General features: G+C 40.0%; 1 protein-coding gene across 1 annotated transcript in view; it reads left to right on the top strand.

The window, feature by feature from the left end:
* LOC100565900 (store-operated calcium entry regulator STIMATE) overlaps nt 1-18,237 on the top strand; it is a 68,879-nt gene extending 50,642 nt beyond the window's left edge. The window contains exons 5-8 of the mRNA XM_008110255.3: nt 6,393-6,505; nt 8,621-8,704; nt 10,765-10,884; nt 17,621-18,237. Of these exons, the coding sequence (XP_008108462.1) occupies nt 6,393-6,505; nt 8,621-8,704; nt 10,765-10,884; nt 17,621-17,740 (437 nt within the window). The 3' untranslated portion in view covers nt 17,741-18,237. The remainder of the gene's footprint in view (nt 1-6,392; nt 6,506-8,620; nt 8,705-10,764; nt 10,885-17,620) is intronic.

Below are 18,237 nucleotides of genomic sequence, written 5' to 3'. Positions count from 1 at the left end.
TGCATCTGGAAATGCTTAGTGGAGTTGGAGCAGCTGGGGGACCTTTTAAGGCCGCCATGGGTTCTGTTGGGGGCTTTTCATTCCTCTTGTTTGCTAACCTTTGTTTCCCCTTCAAGGGTCACTGCCCACCAGCTGGGAGGAGATTATGAGCACAAGAGGGAAGCAGAGTTCAAGGGCAGAGAGGAAACAATCCATTTGTTCCCTCTCCCGGCCTCATACTGAGATGGATGGATGGCGGGCAGGCTGTTGCGCAAGAGCCTCAAAAGGCCTTGGAGCTACTTGCTCTATTTTATTATTATTTTTTGCAGTGTGTGCACATTAATGCAGGATCGTACTATACTTGTGACTTTTAAAAGCTTGATTGGAAGCATTCAGGGTAGGATCTCCAGCTCATTTTGAAATAAATTGTGACCTGTAGGTTTTCTTGGGGTGGTGCAGTGTGTTAAAGTACTGAGCTGCTGAACTTGCGGACCAAAAGGTTGCAGGTTCAAATCCAGGGAGCGGAATGGGCTCCCACTGTTAGCCCCAGCTTCTGCCAACCTAGCAGTTCGAAAACATGCAAATGTAAGTAGATCAATAGGTACCACTCCAGCGAGAAGGTAACAGCACTCCATGCAGTCATGCTGGCCTCATGACCTTGGAGGTGTCTATGGACAATGCTGGCTCTTTGGCTTAGAAATGGATATGAGCACCAACCCCCAGAGTCGGACACGACTGGACTTAACGTCATGGGAAACCTTTACCTTTAGGTTGTCTTATTCCTCTAATCCCAACATGATGTGTTTCTCTTCTGTTAATAATGGGTGATGGGTTTGGAAATTTGCTGGAGTCTAAAGGCTTTTGAAGAACCCATTATTTGATAGTGCCCAAGCATGGAAATCCCTGAATGCAAGAAGAGCCATGTTGGATGAGACCAAAGACTTCTCTGGTCTGCCATTCTCCTTGCAGTATGGCCAGTGAGTTGCCCCAAGAAAGCCCACCAACAGGATATGAATGCATTTACAGTGTGACCCCCCAAAAGTATAGATTTCAGAACCTACCATGGAAACAGGAACCCAGGCCAGATTCAGGTAGATGAAACACTAGATATAGGAGCTGTACTGTATTTTTATCTCATATTCCCTGTTGATTGATGTACAGAAGTCTATGGCTTTTGGTAATGGAGGTGGCGTATGGTCGGCCTAAGAATTTAAAGTTTCTCTGTGTCTCTCCTACTTGCTTTTCCCCAAATTTCCTCAGTTTGCTAGCTAGAGCCCCCTCCTTTGGTAGTGAGTTCCATAGTTTATCTAAGGGCAAGATGCAGAAGAGGCAGAAGATGGTGATAATAGATGGTAGTAACGATATGGAGGGATTGTACTCTTCCAGAATCCTTGCAAACCCTGCAAAATGTAAATCATCTACAGATGTCACACAAAACTCCTGGAACGATTCCACTAGCGTTGCCTCCAAAGAATCCTGCAAATCTCTTGGGAAGACAGGCGGACAAATGTCCGCATGCTGGAAGAAGCAAAGACCACCAACATTGAAGCAATGCTCCAATGCCATCAACTCAGTGGACTGGCCACGTTGTCCGAATGCCCAGTCACCGTCTCCCAATGCAGTTACTATACTCCCAACTCAAAAACAGAAAACAGAATGTTGGTGGGCAGGAAAATACACTTAAAGATGGGCTTAAAGTCAACCTTAAAAACTGTGGCATAGACACCGAGAACTGGGAAGCCCTTGCCCTTGAGCGCTCTAGCTGGAGGTCAGCTGTGACCAGCAGTGCTGTGGAAATTGAAGAGGCATGAATGGAGGGCGAAAGGAAGAAACGTGCCAAGAGGAAAGCACCTCAAGCCAATCCTGACTGGGACTGCCTTTCATCTGGAAACCGATGTCTTCACTGTAGAAGAACCTGTGGGTCAAGAATAGGGCTCCACAGCCACCTATATACCCACCGCCAGAACATTACACCTGGAAGACAATCATCCTCGGACAACGAGGGATCACCTAAGTAACTCTTCCAGAAGGAATATCTGCATTTTAAGCTGTGCTTTTCTATGAGGCTTACCTGCAGGAATTTTGTGGGAGGTTGCAACCTATCAGTACTGATTTCAGACAAGCTTTTTTGAAAATTCCCAGACACAGTCAAATGGAGAAAAATATATGAAGATAGCCAAACATGCATTTTGATGGCAACACAGGCCAGAGTAAAACAAAGAAGCAAGCATGTAGATATAAAATGCAGTTGTGTAAGAGATGCAGTAAAGGATGGTGAGATTGATTTAATGTATTTATTTATTTATTTATTTATTTATTTACAGTATTTATATTCCACCCTTCTCACCCCGAAGGGGACTCAGGGCGGATTACAATGAACACATATATGGCAAACATTCAATGCTAACAGACAAACAACATTCAGTTTTAGACAGACACAGAGGCATTTTTTTAAACATCTTTCCAGCTTCACGATTCCGGCCACGGGGAGCTGTTGCTTCACCATCCATTGGTGGCTGTTCTTCCTCATTCTTTTCCTCGTGAGCAGTTTTATGGTGTTGTAGATTAGTTAAATTAGCCTCCTGCATAAAGCGTACCTAAATTTTCCCTATTTGACAGATGCAACTGTCTTTCGGGGCTGCTAGGTCAACAGCAAGCCGGGGCTATTTTTTATTTATTTTTTTAATGGTCGGAGGCTTAACCCGACCCGGGCTTCGAACTCATGATCTCTTGGTCAGTAGTGATTTATAGCAGCTGGTTACTAGCCAGCTGCGCCACAGCCTGGCCCATTACATTACATTACAGTTAATGTACTGTAACACATCTCTAAATCTGGCTGATATATTTACAAAGCCACTAAGTGTTCAGAAACATCAACAGGTCTTAAATGATTTAGGAATTTTTGAATGTACTATGTAAAATGTACTATGTTTTCCTCTTAACATAAGGAGGGGTATTGCTGTATATGCATGTACAGTAGAGTCTTACTTATCCAAGCCTCGCTTATCCAAGTTTCTGGATTATCCAAGCCATTTTTGTAGTCAATGTTTTCAATATATTGTGATATTTTGGTGCTAAATTCGTAAATACAGTAATTACAACTTAACATTACTGCGCATTGAACTACTTTTTCTGTGCAATTTGTTGTAATTCATGATGTTTTGGTGCTTAATTTGTAAAATCATAACCTAATTTGACGTTTAATAGGCTTTTCCTTAATCTCTCCTTATTATCCAACATATTCACTTATCCAACATTCTGCCGGCCCATTTACGTTGGATAAGTGAGACTCTACTGTAATTGGAACAATCAAGGCTAACAAGCTTGAACCACTCCCTGAATGGGGTATAACCTGGGGGAATGTTTGTAATGTTTTTTTTTGGGACTTATTGAATCACTTGCTTCAGAACTTGCTGAGAGCCTACTGTTCTTGTTTCCTTGCACCATTGAAGAAATCTCCAAAGATGCATGAATTTAATGCAAAGAACTTTATGTGAGTTTTGTTGCTTCAAAGAGACTGAGTTATTTTGAAGCTGGAGGTTTTGCGTTTTTTGACTCTGCTACTTAAGAGTAAATTTAGATTTTTCCATTTTCCTGGCTTGTTTCTTTTGCTCATTGTGGATGCACAAAAGGGCTGGATAAGTCTGGACAGGACTGCACGCAGTTTGTTTTTCAACAAACCCATAACAAGGTCTCCTGATGGGACCCCATTTTCACTCCAAGCCTCATCAATAAGTGTATCCTATCCTTCCCTCCAGCCGGATAATTCTTCAGAATTTTCTCCTTGGCCTCTTGGTCTGGTCCAAATGAGTTGCCGAGATGCGTCCAAATCTGCTTGTGTAATCTTTGGAAATGGAGTAACCATAGTTGTATACCTATGAGAGAACATCTGGATGCTGTTTGGGGTTTTATTTATGAATGCTGCTGAAGAAATGAGCTCGTCATGCATCGTGAACCAATATAATAAATAATGCTTCCTTATGAATTGCTTTCTAAGTCTCTTTTACTAATCTTGTGTTCTGTTTCATATTTAATGGTGCTTCAGCTCTGGTTACACAGCAGCATGGAATAACCGAGGCACTATCACACTTCTAGCATTTCATGGGCTCAGACTTGTGGCGCTCTTCAACTACTTAACAGATATTGAATAGGTTCATACTGGGGAAGATGACATCTACCTTCTGTGCAATTGATGGCCATATGTCCTAGCATCCAGCAGCTAGTATATCTGTCTTGAATCTTGCCATGTACCTTGAGCTTGCTAAAGGTCATTGCTGTTTTCCAGCTTGTTTTGAGATCTGGGGTTCCCTTGCATTTTCAAGGCCCCCCTCAATTGTCATGTGCACGTAGATGTACTTAAATGCATGAATTAATATGCATCCATGCTAGAACATGAGTTAATGATGTCTCGTTTGAAATCACAAGTTAGCGAAGAACCTATAGCTGAAGCTCCTTTGTGTTATGCTTACTGTATATACTCATGCAAAAGTCTAGTAATTTTAGTTTAAATTTGGTCCCCCCAAAACCTGGATTGACTTGTTACATGTGTATCGTCTTGTGGAGAGAAAAAGTGGGGTATAAATAATCATAATAATAAGATTATAATATTTAACTCTTGTCAGCAGAATGAACTATCTCTGAGTAATATGGCAAAAGATAAAACTACATTGTGTCCTAAGAGAACCTGAAAGAAGCACTGGACATTTCTGCTTTTTCCACTGTAGCACCACTTCTGCCCTTTTAAAATGCCTTGAATTATCAAAAGATCATATCCATAATTTTGGCCCCCAAATCTGTCCTCAATTTATACATAAAGTTAATTTATACATGAATATATATGCTAAACAATATTATCTTTATGCTTCCATCAGTGTCTTTGTTTTCATCAGTGTCTTGATGCTTCCATCTCTGTGTCCTCCTTTCTCTCACTTGTGTATGTCACCAATAGTGTGAATGTGATGGACTAAGGAAGTTTGGTATGGGGAATTTCTAGTTTTAAATGTCTTCCTGTTGAGTTTTCAGGGTCAGAGCCATCATCTATTTGTGTACAGGAAACATAAAGGAATTTTGTGTTGAGACTTGGCTCTCATTGCCAAGATATTTTGTTATGCAATTGTCCCTCCACATTTGCATTTTTAACTTGTGTGGATTTGATTAGTTACAGATTTGTTAAAAATATTCTTGCTAGGAATCTCTCGTTCCTCCAGTCTGTGAGAGGGATGCAGAGAGAAAGAAAGGAGAAGAGAGACTGATGTTAATACAAGAAAAGTTGAGAACCGTTTTGGTTTTATTTGTCATATTGCGTTTCTTCATAGAGGAGTTTTTTAAAATGTATTTTAATGGAGTGGCACCCAAATGCCACCTTGCTGTTTTCACTCATCCTTTTTAAAATGCACCAGAGCTTGTCACATTATTGTAAAAGCTAATTTGTTGGTGTATCATCTACTTTTTGCAACATTATTTTTAAAAACTAACTTGTTAGTGTTTCATTCACTTATTGATAATGTTACTGTACTTGTAAAAATTATTTGATAGTGTTTTGCTCACTTTCAAAAATATATTGAAACTTGTAACTTCATCTGTAAAAGGCGATTTATTAGTGTTTCACTCATTCTTTCTTAAACGCACCAGAGCTTGTAACACCATTGGTAAGAGGCAATTTGTTACAATAGAGTCTCACTTATCCAACACTCGCTTATCCAACGTTCTGGATTATCCAACACATTTTTGTAGTCAATGTTTTCAATACATTGTGATATTTTGGTGCTAAATTCGTAAATACAGTGATTACTACATAGCATTACTGCGTATTGAACTACCTTTTCTGTCAAATTTGTTGTTAAACATGGTGTTTTGGTGCTTAATTTGTAAAATCATAACCTAATTTGATGTTTAATAGGCTTTTCCTTAATCTCTCCTTAGTATCCAACATATTCGCTTATCCAACGTTCTGACGGCCCGTTTATGTTGGATAAGTGAGACTCTACTGTACTGATAAAAGCAATGTTACTTTGCAAGTAATGTGTAATTTTGTGTGTGTTTGCCAGTAATTCCTTTTGGAAAAGATACTTTAAGAATAGAGAAATGACCCCAATACCTTAAATGACTCTCTTCAAAACCAGGGGTTTAGAAGTCGTAAGTGTTTGCTAGACGAAACAAGTTGTGTTTCTTCCCCAAAATAGTATTATTTTGCCTTTACTATCACCAAATAAATGTGTTACAAGTAACATAGTTATTTCCCAGCTCTGTATTAGACCCATGAATGCTGTGTTTACTTCCATCCTTATTTATTTTATATTATTTGCATCCTGCCCTTTGGTCAGAAATGCTCACAGAGCAGTTTACAAACTTCTTATTTTATTGTTCCCGTGCATTCAGGTTTACAACCTAAATAAATCCTTGCTTTCTTCCAGGTGACCCTCCACAGGCAGCCGCATGGATTGGCCAGTGTGGCCTTTATCTGCTCATAATGGTCTTTGAGAAAGTGACAATCGGCCTTGTCCTGACCATGCCTGGCTGGACAAAGGTAAGGCTGATGCAGGTGAACACAGTATTTTCTCATATAGTAATCTGCTGTGAACTCTCAACAAGAGAGGGTGCATCTACACTGCAGAATTAATGCAGTTCGACATCACATTAGCTTTCATGGCTCAAATCTATGGATGCCTGGGAATTGTAGTTTGGTGAAGCACCAACATTCTTTGGCAGAGAAGGCTAAGGACCCTTGTAAAAGCACAGCTCACAGGATCCCATAGCATTGAGCCAGGGCAGTTTTTTAAATTTGTTTTTATTGTTGTTTTATCATTTTATCCCACTCCCACCCTCCCCTCCTTGTACATACACTTTATACAACGAACTACAGAAGTTACATTTGAAATATCAATCTCAATCTTAATTTTTCCACTCCACATCTTAGTACATTCTCTAAATAGTTCTTAACTGGTTCCCACATCCCCTTGATTATTGCAATATTTTCAATTTTATCTATATTATTCCATTTGCAATTTGTGATTTCTACATTTAACATATCAACTATATACTTATACCAATTCGTTAGAGTCCATTTTGTTTTATTTTTCCAACCGCCCACTAAAACAATTTGTGCACATGCTATTAATTTGTCAATCATTTTTTCTTTTTGTATATTCTTCACTTCTGTTATCCTTGCATGTAGTACATTTCTATTATGCCAGGGCAGTTAAAGTCTCAAACTGCATTAATTCTACAGTGTAGATGCACCCAGACACACCTTGAAATGATTTCACTTTGGAATACAATCCAGGGGAAAAATGCATCAAGGAGAAGGCTATGCTCAAAGCATTATATCTAGGCATTTTCTATTTACAAAGATGTGAATGTAGACTATGCTTCTTGTTGATTTGCACAGAACAGAAAGCATTTTGGGATGTTATCAGAGCTTGATGGTGATATGCAATTCAGGGTGACACGAAAAGTCTGAGCTCTAGCATCCGTTTGGAGAGATGGCTACAAATACTAAAAAGAACTATTCCATACATTTTCCCTGCACCTTCCATGATGCAGTCTCTTATTTATCTTTGGCTGGAAGTTAACATTTTCTTGCAGAAGTGGTAACTCACTGTTCCTTTGGTGATCATTCTTCTGGTTTCTGTTTAATACAGGTCTCCTCTGCTGCTTATTTGACAAGTTAGGGACCGGCATACTGTCAATAATATAAGCAGAGCCCAGACTTGCTTTTAGCTTGCAAATGCAGGACTGAACACCAGAAGGTCCCAAATCAATTATGAGACAAAAGAAAAAGAGGCAGAGAGAGATCCACAAGAGTGCAAACCAGGGGTAACAGAGTAGTACATAGCTATAATTTAGATTTTGCAGATGATGATGATGATGATGATGATTATGATGATGATGATGATGATGATGATGGGTAATGGAAAATGAACACGCAAAGATACTGTGGGACTTTCAAATCTAGGCTGACAAAGTTCTGGAACACAACACATCACAGTCATGGAAAAGAAAAAGGTTTGGATTATTTATGTCGCCATCCCAGGTGACAGTCGCATTGATGAAAAACAACTGGAAAAACTCAGCCGCTATCAGGACCTCAAGATTGAACTTCAAAGACTCTGGCAGAAACCAGTGCAGGTGGTCCCGGTGGTGATGGGCACATTGGGTGCCGTGCCAAAAGATCTCAGCCTGCCTTTGGAACCAATAAATATTGACAAAATAACGATCTGCCAGCTGCAAAAAGCCATTCTACTGGGATCTGTGCGCATCATCTGAAAATACATCACACAGTCCTAAACACTTGGGAAGTGTTTGACTTGTGATTTTGTGATACGAAACCCAGCATATAGATCTCGTTTGCTGTGTCATACTATGTTGTTGTGTCAATAATAATAATAATAATATAACCCGCCTTCATCTCCCCAAAGGGACTTGGGGCGGCTCACATGGGGACAAGACCTAAAAACATCAGTTTGATGTACAATTAAAACATAAACATAAAACAAATTACAGAATTAACATAACATAATTATTTAGAACATCTTAAAATAAACACAACCAGGGCAAAGCAGTGAAATGTCTATGCAAAGGAAATACAGTATGCAAGCAGGTCTGATGGATTTGTTCCTTGTAAAAGAGATGTTTTTTTCAGCTTCAGGAAATCCTTTTGGACTACATCCCTGACCCACAGCTGGAGCTGGTATTGGTGATGCTTGTGGTGCCTTTTGTTGTCAATGTGAGTAAAAACATCGGAAGGAAGTGGCATTTATGACCACATTAAATCTGGGGTTGGAAAGGGTTGTTAAAAACGTACACAAGTCCCACCCAATAAACAAGTCATTGTAGAGGAAGATAGCATCCCAGATATTTGATGTGGTGATGTGGAGGGCTTTGAAAAAGGAGCAGGGCTTGGGAAAAGCTCATTTTTGGACTACAATTCTCAGAAAGCCCAGCCAGCATGGCAAGGATTATCTGAACTATTTCTGTAGAGGTGGAGGTGAGAGCAGGCCCCTTTCCAATATTATTATGACAATTCATAATTCCATCTTGTAACTGTAGGTTTATTTGGGTGTTGGTGAGCTTGTCCCCTATACAGTTGGCAAGTATTCCAACCCTATATTATAAGAGATATCCCCTATTTTAAAGTTGGGAAGCATCCTCTTTTATGTAGACTGAACAAGATGCCCCAGCCAATTCTGTATTATGGTTTGTGGGCTCTTCATAAAGCCTCATGTAATTTATATAGACAGTAGATTAATTTTATAGAGCTATCCACTATTTGAAGATTGGGAAGTGTCCCATTATATAGACTGAACAAGATGCCACAACAAATTCCATATTATAGAGTATGGGCTCTTCATAAAGCCATAAATGTGTGCCTCATGTAATTTATATGGACAGTAGATTATTTTTATATTGTTATCCTCTATTTGAAGTTTGGGAAGTGTCCCTTTACATTGACTGGACAAAATACCTTAACAAATTCAGTATGATGGAACGTGGGCTCTTTATAAAGCCAGAATTGTGTGAATCATGTCATTTATGTGACAGTAGGTTCATTTTATGGAGAAATGCAAGATAAAGCAAACTGGAACCAGTGCCTTAATTCACGCAAAACATAAACCTTGTTAATGTCTATTTTAGCCCTGTATTTCTTGAATTTTGACTGTCCCTTTTTGCTATTTTGAAAACCTGTCAATACTATTTTGCTGTATGTTAAGCAAGCAATATGTCCTAAGACCACTAAGTTTTTGCTTCCTCCGTGGCTTTCTTTCAGGAGATGGGAAGAGCGGTAGCAAAGAAAGTCCCATTAAAACATAGATAGTAGTTCCTTCTGAAGACTTCCACAAAAAGGATAACAGCTCACCTTCTCATTTGTATTATAACAATGAGATAAATAGGATGGGTATAAGGTCTGGCTGAAAGCTCACAAAAAACTCCAAACCAAATATTTTTTAGCAAATGAGCATGAGAACTTCAGAACTGAAAGTTCTGCGAACCCCATAAGCAGAGTAAAGAATTTCCCTAAATTTGCATGCTTACAAAGGCATGAGGAACTAGAGAACACAATGTGTGTTTATACATCATGTGAAGTTACTGCACTGCAATTTTTGAAGCTTACAAGAAGCCTACACCCTACATTGTCCCATCAAATGACAAACTTTGTAAAGAAGGGAAGCTAATTGTATGACTGGGAAATTGGTTGTTAAAATAATTATAACTGTGCCACCCTAGGACAACAATTAGAAAAAATTAGATGGGAATTGTTTGGAAACTTCCTTTTAGAGAAATGATTAGAATGAAATGCTTAAAGTCTCCCACTGGTAGGATGATGCTTTGAATTTTCAAGTATCATCCTACCAGGGCTTTGTTATACCTGAATTATAATATGAGCTCAAGGTTGCCACATTTCCAAAGTGGATCATTGGAAGCAGAAGTCAGATTACTTCAAAAATCTTCAAAAATACCTGATGGTGACTATTGTTAACCTGTCTAAATGGGGATGCATTGAATGTCAGAACATCATGCTACTAGTGATTTGTTATAGATTTCATGTAAGAGTTCTGGGTTGGTCTTTTGTCTTTTACTTGTGCAAAAAAGGCTCTGAATGAAAATAATTTATTCTTGAGCTCTGGAATACTCCAGGTTGGCTGATGAATATGTTGTGAACCAACATCTCTTAGGGGTTTTACTAAGAGTCTTGCCTTACTGGTAGATAGCAAAAATATCTGCCCTTGTTGCTTCAAGTATGAGTATCTCTTTTCCACTCTAAACCACTTTCCTTTCCCTTTACAGGCTGTTATGTTTTGGGTGGTGGACAGCTTGATCATGAAGAAATACAAGCAGGTGGAGACCGTTAATATCAATGAAGTGAAGGCAGCCTTGAAAGAAAGGATGAAGGATGAAGAATACCAGGTAGGAGGAGTGGGATTTCTGATGCCACTTGGACATCTAGTCACATTTGAAATGCATGGACAAGTCATTTGTAGCTCTGTAGCCTTCTAGAGGCTGAATGCATCTCCCAGCATCCTTCATCACTGCTGATGCTGCTTAGGTATGTTGTAAGCCCATCAATTACATATTGGGGGCCATTCACACTTCATCATCATAACACTATTTTCCACTTTAATGGAATGTGGAATCCTGAGAAATGGAACTCAGTGAAGTACTGTAGCTCCTTGGCCAGAAACTGGGCACTCATGCCCAGAAACTGATTGTTATTTCAGGTTCATTGGTTGTTTATTTATTTATTTATTTATTTACAGTATTTATATTCCGCCCTTCTCACCCTGAAGGGGACTCAGGGCGGATAACATTATACACATACAGGGCAAACATTCAATGCCCATAAACACATTGAACCGAGACAGAGACAACAGACAGACAGACACAGAGGCAATTTAACCTTCTCCTGAGGGGATGTGCGATTCTGGCCACAGGGGGGAGCAGCTGCTTCATCATCTTTCGGGTTGCTAGGTCAGCAACGAGCAGGGGCTATATATTTTTATTTTTAATTGACGGGTGCTCACCCCGCCACGGGCTGGCCTCGAACTCATGACCTCATGGTCAGAGTGATTTATTGCAGCAGCTGTTTACCAGCCTGCGCCACAGCCTAGCCCATTGGTTCAATGGTTGCCTTATACTCTGTTATAAGGTTGTTGTTTTTATTCTGTTTTGTGATACTGTTTTATGTATCTCAGTGTGCTATTTCAATTATGTTGATCGGGCCCATCCCCATGTAAGCCGCCCCAAGTCCCTTCGGGGAGATGGAGGCAGGGTACAAAAATAAAGTTGTTGCTGTTGTTGTTGTTGTTGTTGTTGGCTGGGAATTCCAAGTATTCTTTCCTAAATGGCTGCTCCCCATTAAAGTAGAGTAATACAGTAGAGTCTCTCTTATCCACCATAAATGTTGGATAAGCGAGACTCTACTGTATTACTCTACTTTAACTGGGAACAACCGTTTAGGGAGGAATACTTTGAACAACTTTATTTTTGTACACTGCCTCCATCTTCACTGCCTCCATCTTATCCAACGTAAATGTTGAATAAGTGAAAATATTGGATAATAAGGAGGTATAAAGGAAAAGCCTATCAAATGTCAAATTATGTTATGATTTTACAAATTAAGCACCAAAACATCATGTTTTACAACAAATGGACAGAAAAAGCAGTTCAATACATGGTAACGTTAGGTAGTAATTACTGTATTTAGGTTTTTTGTACCAAAACATCAGAATGTATTGAAAACATTGACTACAAAAACATTGATTACTAAAAAAATTAACTACAAATAAAGATAAAATTGCATAAAATGGACTTACAGTAACAATAGTGTCAGAAGTTAAATTTGTAAAAAGTTCAGTCCTGTGAAGATTTTTTAAAAATCTGTGATTCTTGCCTGCCTAGAAAAACAGCTGTGAATCCGGGCAGGAGGCAGACTGCATTGGATAATGCAGAATGTTGGATGAGTGAAGGTTGGATAAGCGAGACTCTACTGTAGTGCTGTAATTTTGTAACATTAATGAATCTCTGAACTTACGTTCCAAACAGGAATGTATTTTCTGCATCCTTTTGTCTTTTAACACCTTGATCTATTTCTGGATGTTAATGTATCTATTGGAGATAAGAGGTTCAGTGAGAGAAGAAACACAAAATGAAGACATTATCCCTCCTACATAAGAATTCTGCTCTCCAACGAAATGTCCTTCAATCCTCTGATTTCTAGACTTGTGGGGCGTGAGTTGGCTTTATGCCCAATTTTCCAGACCTGAACATGAGCATATACAGTATATTGAAATTCAGGGGGGAAAGTCCATAATATTTCCCCAACATATCTTTGTTCTTGGCTAACAAAGTAGGCCTCTGGGGTTTGTGTGCCCAACATCCCATGCATCTGTTTGCAGATGGGTTTCGGCCAAAGGGCAGGCCCAGGGAGCAGACAGTTTTCCCTGTCATTCCTCTTCACTTCCCTCTTGCTCTTCTATATTTTGAGTTATGGTTTTACAATTAGAGTTCTTGCACCAAAACATATAATACTACAATCAGTCTGTCCTTACAGCCATTTATTGCAAACGTTTTGGAAAGGTCAGCCGTTATCCAAATCTGCCTCTCAAACTGACAAGTGCCTGCAGTTCAATCTGACACTCATTTTTACCTCCTGGGTGTAAAAATCTATCCCTATAGATTTGCTACTACTCTTCTGGATGTGGAGCTTTGCTTTACAGTCCTGTTTTCATTTTGGAAAGAAGATTTTTTGGAGTGTCCACTGTTGTCAGTACAAGTCAGATAGCCTTAAATGTATGCACAAAAACAAGAGGACAAGCCCATCCGTAACATTACTAAAGATCCAGTTGTGTATTTTAGCTTTTTGTAGCCACTGTCCCCTTTAAAAATTGTACTGATGGAGAAGCTATTGTGGTGCAGTGGCTTGAACATGGGACAATGGCCCCTTCCACACAGCTGAATAAAATCCCACATTATCTGCTTTAAAGTGGAATATTTATTTATTTATTTATTTATTTATTTATTTATTTATAGTATTTATACCCCACCCTTCTCACCCAAAAGGGGACTCAGGGCGGCTTAGAAAACACACAGATGGGAAACATTCAATGCCAATAATACAATTAACAAGAACAGACAAAACAACAGAGGTAAAAACAGTTTTTCCCGTCTTATTTCCGGCATCTTGGCGGCTGTGCTTGACTCCGGCCACTGGGGAAGGGGAGTTGTTGTTGCTTCATTTTCCATGTCAAGGAGCTTACTCCTGATTGGTGTCCTTAAGGGCGCCTTTATTACCTACTTCTAAAAGCGGTACCTATTTATCTACTCGCATTTCTGCTTTCGACCTGCAAGATGGGCAGGTGAGCTGGGGCTGACAGCGGGTACTCACCCTGCCCAGACTTGAACTACTGACCTTTCGATCAGCAGGATTTTTTTTACAGCACAGTGGTTTAGCCCACTTTACTAAGCCGAAATATATGGCAGTGTGGACTCAGATGACCCAGTTCAAAGCAAATATTGTGGGATTTTCTGCCTTGATATTCTGGGTTATATGGCTGTGCGGAAAAGCCCTAAGACTCTGGAAAGTAGGGTTTGAATCCCCATTCAGTCATGAAACCCATTGGTGACCTTGGGTGAGTCACACTCTCTCAGCCGCAGAGGAAGGCAGTGGTAAATCTCTTCTGAACAAATCTTGCTTAGAAAACCCTGTGATGGTGTTATCATACATTAGAAATGACACAGCTGCAAAAGCAACTTCATCACTGCTGGATCATAGGATCAGACATAGTGTTTCTTTACTACTTTCAAAGGTAATGCTGAATAACAGCCTCTTAAATGTACCTTTCCCTCTTTGTCGAGTCCTCTGAAATGATTTAGCCAGCATTTCTTCTCAGTTTCGCCTCCTGTCCTTCAAGAGATATGGAGAGGTTTTTTAAAAACAAATTCTCTCCTGGGGACACTTGTGGTCAAGTGCTGCAGGGGTTTATCGGTGTCGATCTGGCCTGTCTCCAATCAGGCGCCGACAGCTATCTCCTTGAATTTCAGGCCGGTCTCAGAAAAGAAAGCCTTCCATTCTTTACAGGGGAGAACATAATTCGGGAATGGCTGCGTGTGCTGAATTGGCACACCCCAAAGGCTTTTGCAACTGCTAGAAACACTGTCGTTTTTGATTAAAAGAGCAGTCGAGTCAAAATCTGATTTCAGTTACTGCAGCAATGAGACTGGACTGTGGAAATCAGAGTTGGCAGCACTGTCTGGGGGATTCTGGGATTTGTAATCCCAAATGAAGGAAATTCCAGGGAAGTTGATAGTTTTAAAAGTAGCTTAGAATGTTTACTTTTAGGAAAGATATACAGTTGAGGCTCTGTATCCGCAGGTACTGCATTCACATCATTTTACTATGCCATGTCTAAGCTTTAGTTAAAGATAAAGGTTTTCCTCTGACATTAAGTCTAGTCATGTCCGACTCTGGGGGTTGGTGCTCATCTCCATTTCTAAGCTGAAGAGCCAGCGTTGTCCGTAGACACCTCCAAGGTCATGTGTCTGGCATGACTACTTGGAGTGCTGTTACCTTCCTGCTGGAGTGGTACCTATTGATTTACTCAAATTTGTATGTTTATCTTGTTTCCAGCATGTCTATCTTGTTTGCTGTGTCATAATAAAAACAATCCTTTATTTTTCTATCCCACCTCCATCTCCCCACAGAGACTCAGGGTAGCTAACACGGGGTCAGGCCCAAAGAACAAACAGTAAACAAAATAAAATACATGTATAGACAATATCATCTATAGAAGTAAGGAGGAACACTGCACATCCTCAGGGGCTGCATGACATTAACTGGACTTTTAAATCAAGCACTATGGGAATGATGGCTCATTTTAAGCCTCCATTGTCCCTTAAATATTATCACAAAATTCTTTGCATGAAGCTGGCTGTGGGTAGTTCTTTATTGTCTGCTTTTCAAAAGGAGGATGTTGATTGTGTTTGAATTTCCTGTTTAGTTTTCTGTTCGCTGTGAGGATAGCTGCATGCACACAACACAGAGGCTTGGATGATAACCAATACAAAGGCAGGTTTCTATTGTTCCATTTTCAACATTGAGACGTGCAAGTTTGGGAGTGGAGAAGAAAAGTACATTGGTGTGCTGAGACCAGAAAACAGAGAGGCAGTTGATATATTATTAACAGTCCCTTTTCTCCAAGTTGGCTCCAAGACAGGTGGACTTTTAAGGCAGTCCTGCTGGATATGATCTATGGAAGAATCCTCCATTCTTCAGCCTGCCTTTAATGTCTTATCTGTGTATCATCTTGGAATAAAACTACAGCCGACAGATTGTGTAGCTCTTGTGCAGATAAGTGATTAAGGACCTTCCTGCATGTGTTTATTTTAAGATTCGCCAAAAGTGGGGAAACAAATCTTGGAAAAACGCCTGCAGATTTTTGTGTATAGTTGCACATTGAGGACTTTCCCATAAAGTCCTCAATGTGCAATGACAGAAAGGCAACAGCTGGGCAATGGGTTGAAACCAACTTTTCCTACACCCAGAGATATGGCAATATATTGATATGAAGGCCCTCAGTCTTGCATGTCTATGAGTTTCGCCCTCCTGCAGTTCTGCTGTTCTGGACTTTTCTTGTCTATTTTTTATTAGCAACTTCTCAATTGCAACAGAGTTTAAGTTAATTATATGTGTGTGTGTGTGTGTGTGTGTGTGTGTGTGTGTGTGTGTATTTAGTTTAATTACAATGAAGTGAAAGGGAGAAGGACAATCCTGTCCCTTTGTTACTTTTGTCGATTGGGAGACTAGGACATGGAGTAATTAGTTCAAATTTCAGGAAAGAAGATTTCACCTTAACATGAAGATGAACTTTGTGATGGTAAGATCTGTTCTGTAGTGGAATGTGATGCTTAGGAGTCTGGTGGAGTCTCCTTGCTTCTCTGGGGGGAATTTGAACAGAGGCTGGATGGCCATTTGTTGGGCGTGCTTTGATTGTGCCTTCGTACATGGCAGAATCAAGTTGGATTGGATGTCCCTTGAGGTCTCTTCCTACTCAAAGATTGTATGACTAGATAAGTTGTGACACCATCAAGGGATATTGATAATTTTTTTCCTGTCAATTGATAGAGATGAGCTGCTGTTTTCTGGGCTGTGTGGCCATGTTCTAGAAGCATTCTCTCCTGATGTTTTGCCCACATCTATGGCAGGGATCCTCAGAGGTTGTGCGAGTTCTGTTGGAAACTAGGCAAGTGGGGTTTATATATCTGTGGAATAATGTCGAGGGTGGGAGAAAGAACTCGTCTCTTGGAGGCAAGTGAGAATGTTGAATTGGCCCCTTGATTAGCATTGGAAAGTCCTGCAGCTTCAAAGCCTGGCTGTTTCCTGCCTGGAGGTAATCCTTTGTTGGGAGGTGTTGACTGACCCTGATTGTTCCCTGTCTGGAATTCTCCTGTTTGTTTTCTGAGTGTTGCTCTTTATTTACTGTTCTGATTCTTGACATTTTTTAATACTGGTAGCCAGATTTTGTTCATTTTCATTGTTTCTTCCTTTTCTGTTGAAGCAACCAGGCTTTGAAGCTGCAAAGCTATTCAGTGCTAATCAAGGCAGCCAATTGCAACCTTCACACTTGTCTCAAACAGACAAGAGTTCTTTCTCCTACCCAGGACATCCCAGAGATATATAAACCCCACTTGCCTAGTTTCCAACAGACCTCACACCCTCTGAGGATGCCTGCCATAGATGTGGGCAAAACATCAGGAGAGAATGCTTCTGGAACATGGCCATACAAACTGGAAAACTCACAGCAACCCAGTGATTCCTGCCATGAAAGCCTTTGACAACAGATGGAGATGAGTTTGTTACCGAAAGGCAGCAACCGGGCAGTGGGTTAGAACCAAACCTCAGCAGATCACAAAGGCTCACTGTATGTGTATTTATATAAATTTAGTTCCAAAATGCAAGTTCTTAATCCAATTTTGTTGTGAGCTGGTGGCCATATTTGTTAGGGAATCTGGGAATGCGCATCTCAGGGTGATCGTTTTCTCTCTGTATTCTGGGCTGCAGAATTGTTATGGTTGGAGAGTGGTCTGAGAATATAAGGTAATTTTATAAAAGGAATTTCTTGTGTAAATTCTCCATTTGATTTTTCAGATACTTCTTCCACCAGCCTTGGACTTTGACCAGTTTGGAAGCAACTTGGACGTGTCAGGATCTGCCTTGCAAGGGAAGAGCCCACAGATGCGGCAGGAGGGCCATTCGGTGTCAGTTTAATAAGGATTTACATCCAGAGCCAGAAAGAGAAGATTAGTGCCAAATGGAAACGGCATAGGATGTTGAGAAACCAACACACTGAATTGATCGCTAGGTGGCACCAGGCTACCAAAATGTTTCTACCGGAGTATATGTTCTTTGTATGCATTCTTGGGGTTTAAGGCCTATGGATTTTGATGGACAGATTACATTGTAAGGTTGTATTTTGCTCTGCTAAGCTCATTCACACCAGTTTTTAAATCACGTTGAGTGATAATATTCTGTCTGGGCAGCCAATTGTGGCTTTATATGTCTTTGGATTCCAACGTGATTAAAAACCTTGCATCGTTATATGAATTGAGACAGTAGAACTTGTCCAAAATGTATAGGGAAGCAAAGATGGCTCATAAATAAGGTTTCAAACATGTATTTAAAACAGCCATAGGGGCTGATCTGATGTCTCACTTTTCTACTTCTTTTTGTAAGTGTAATAAATATTTGATATTTAATGCATCGTT

Source organism: Anolis carolinensis, chromosome 5 (assembly GCF_035594765.1).
Source record: "Anolis carolinensis isolate JA03-04 chromosome 5, rAnoCar3.1.pri, whole genome shotgun sequence".
NCBI classification, from domain to species: domain Eukaryota; kingdom Metazoa; phylum Chordata; class Lepidosauria; order Squamata; family Dactyloidae; genus Anolis; species Anolis carolinensis.
This window is presented reverse-complemented; position numbering and strand designations above follow the sequence as displayed.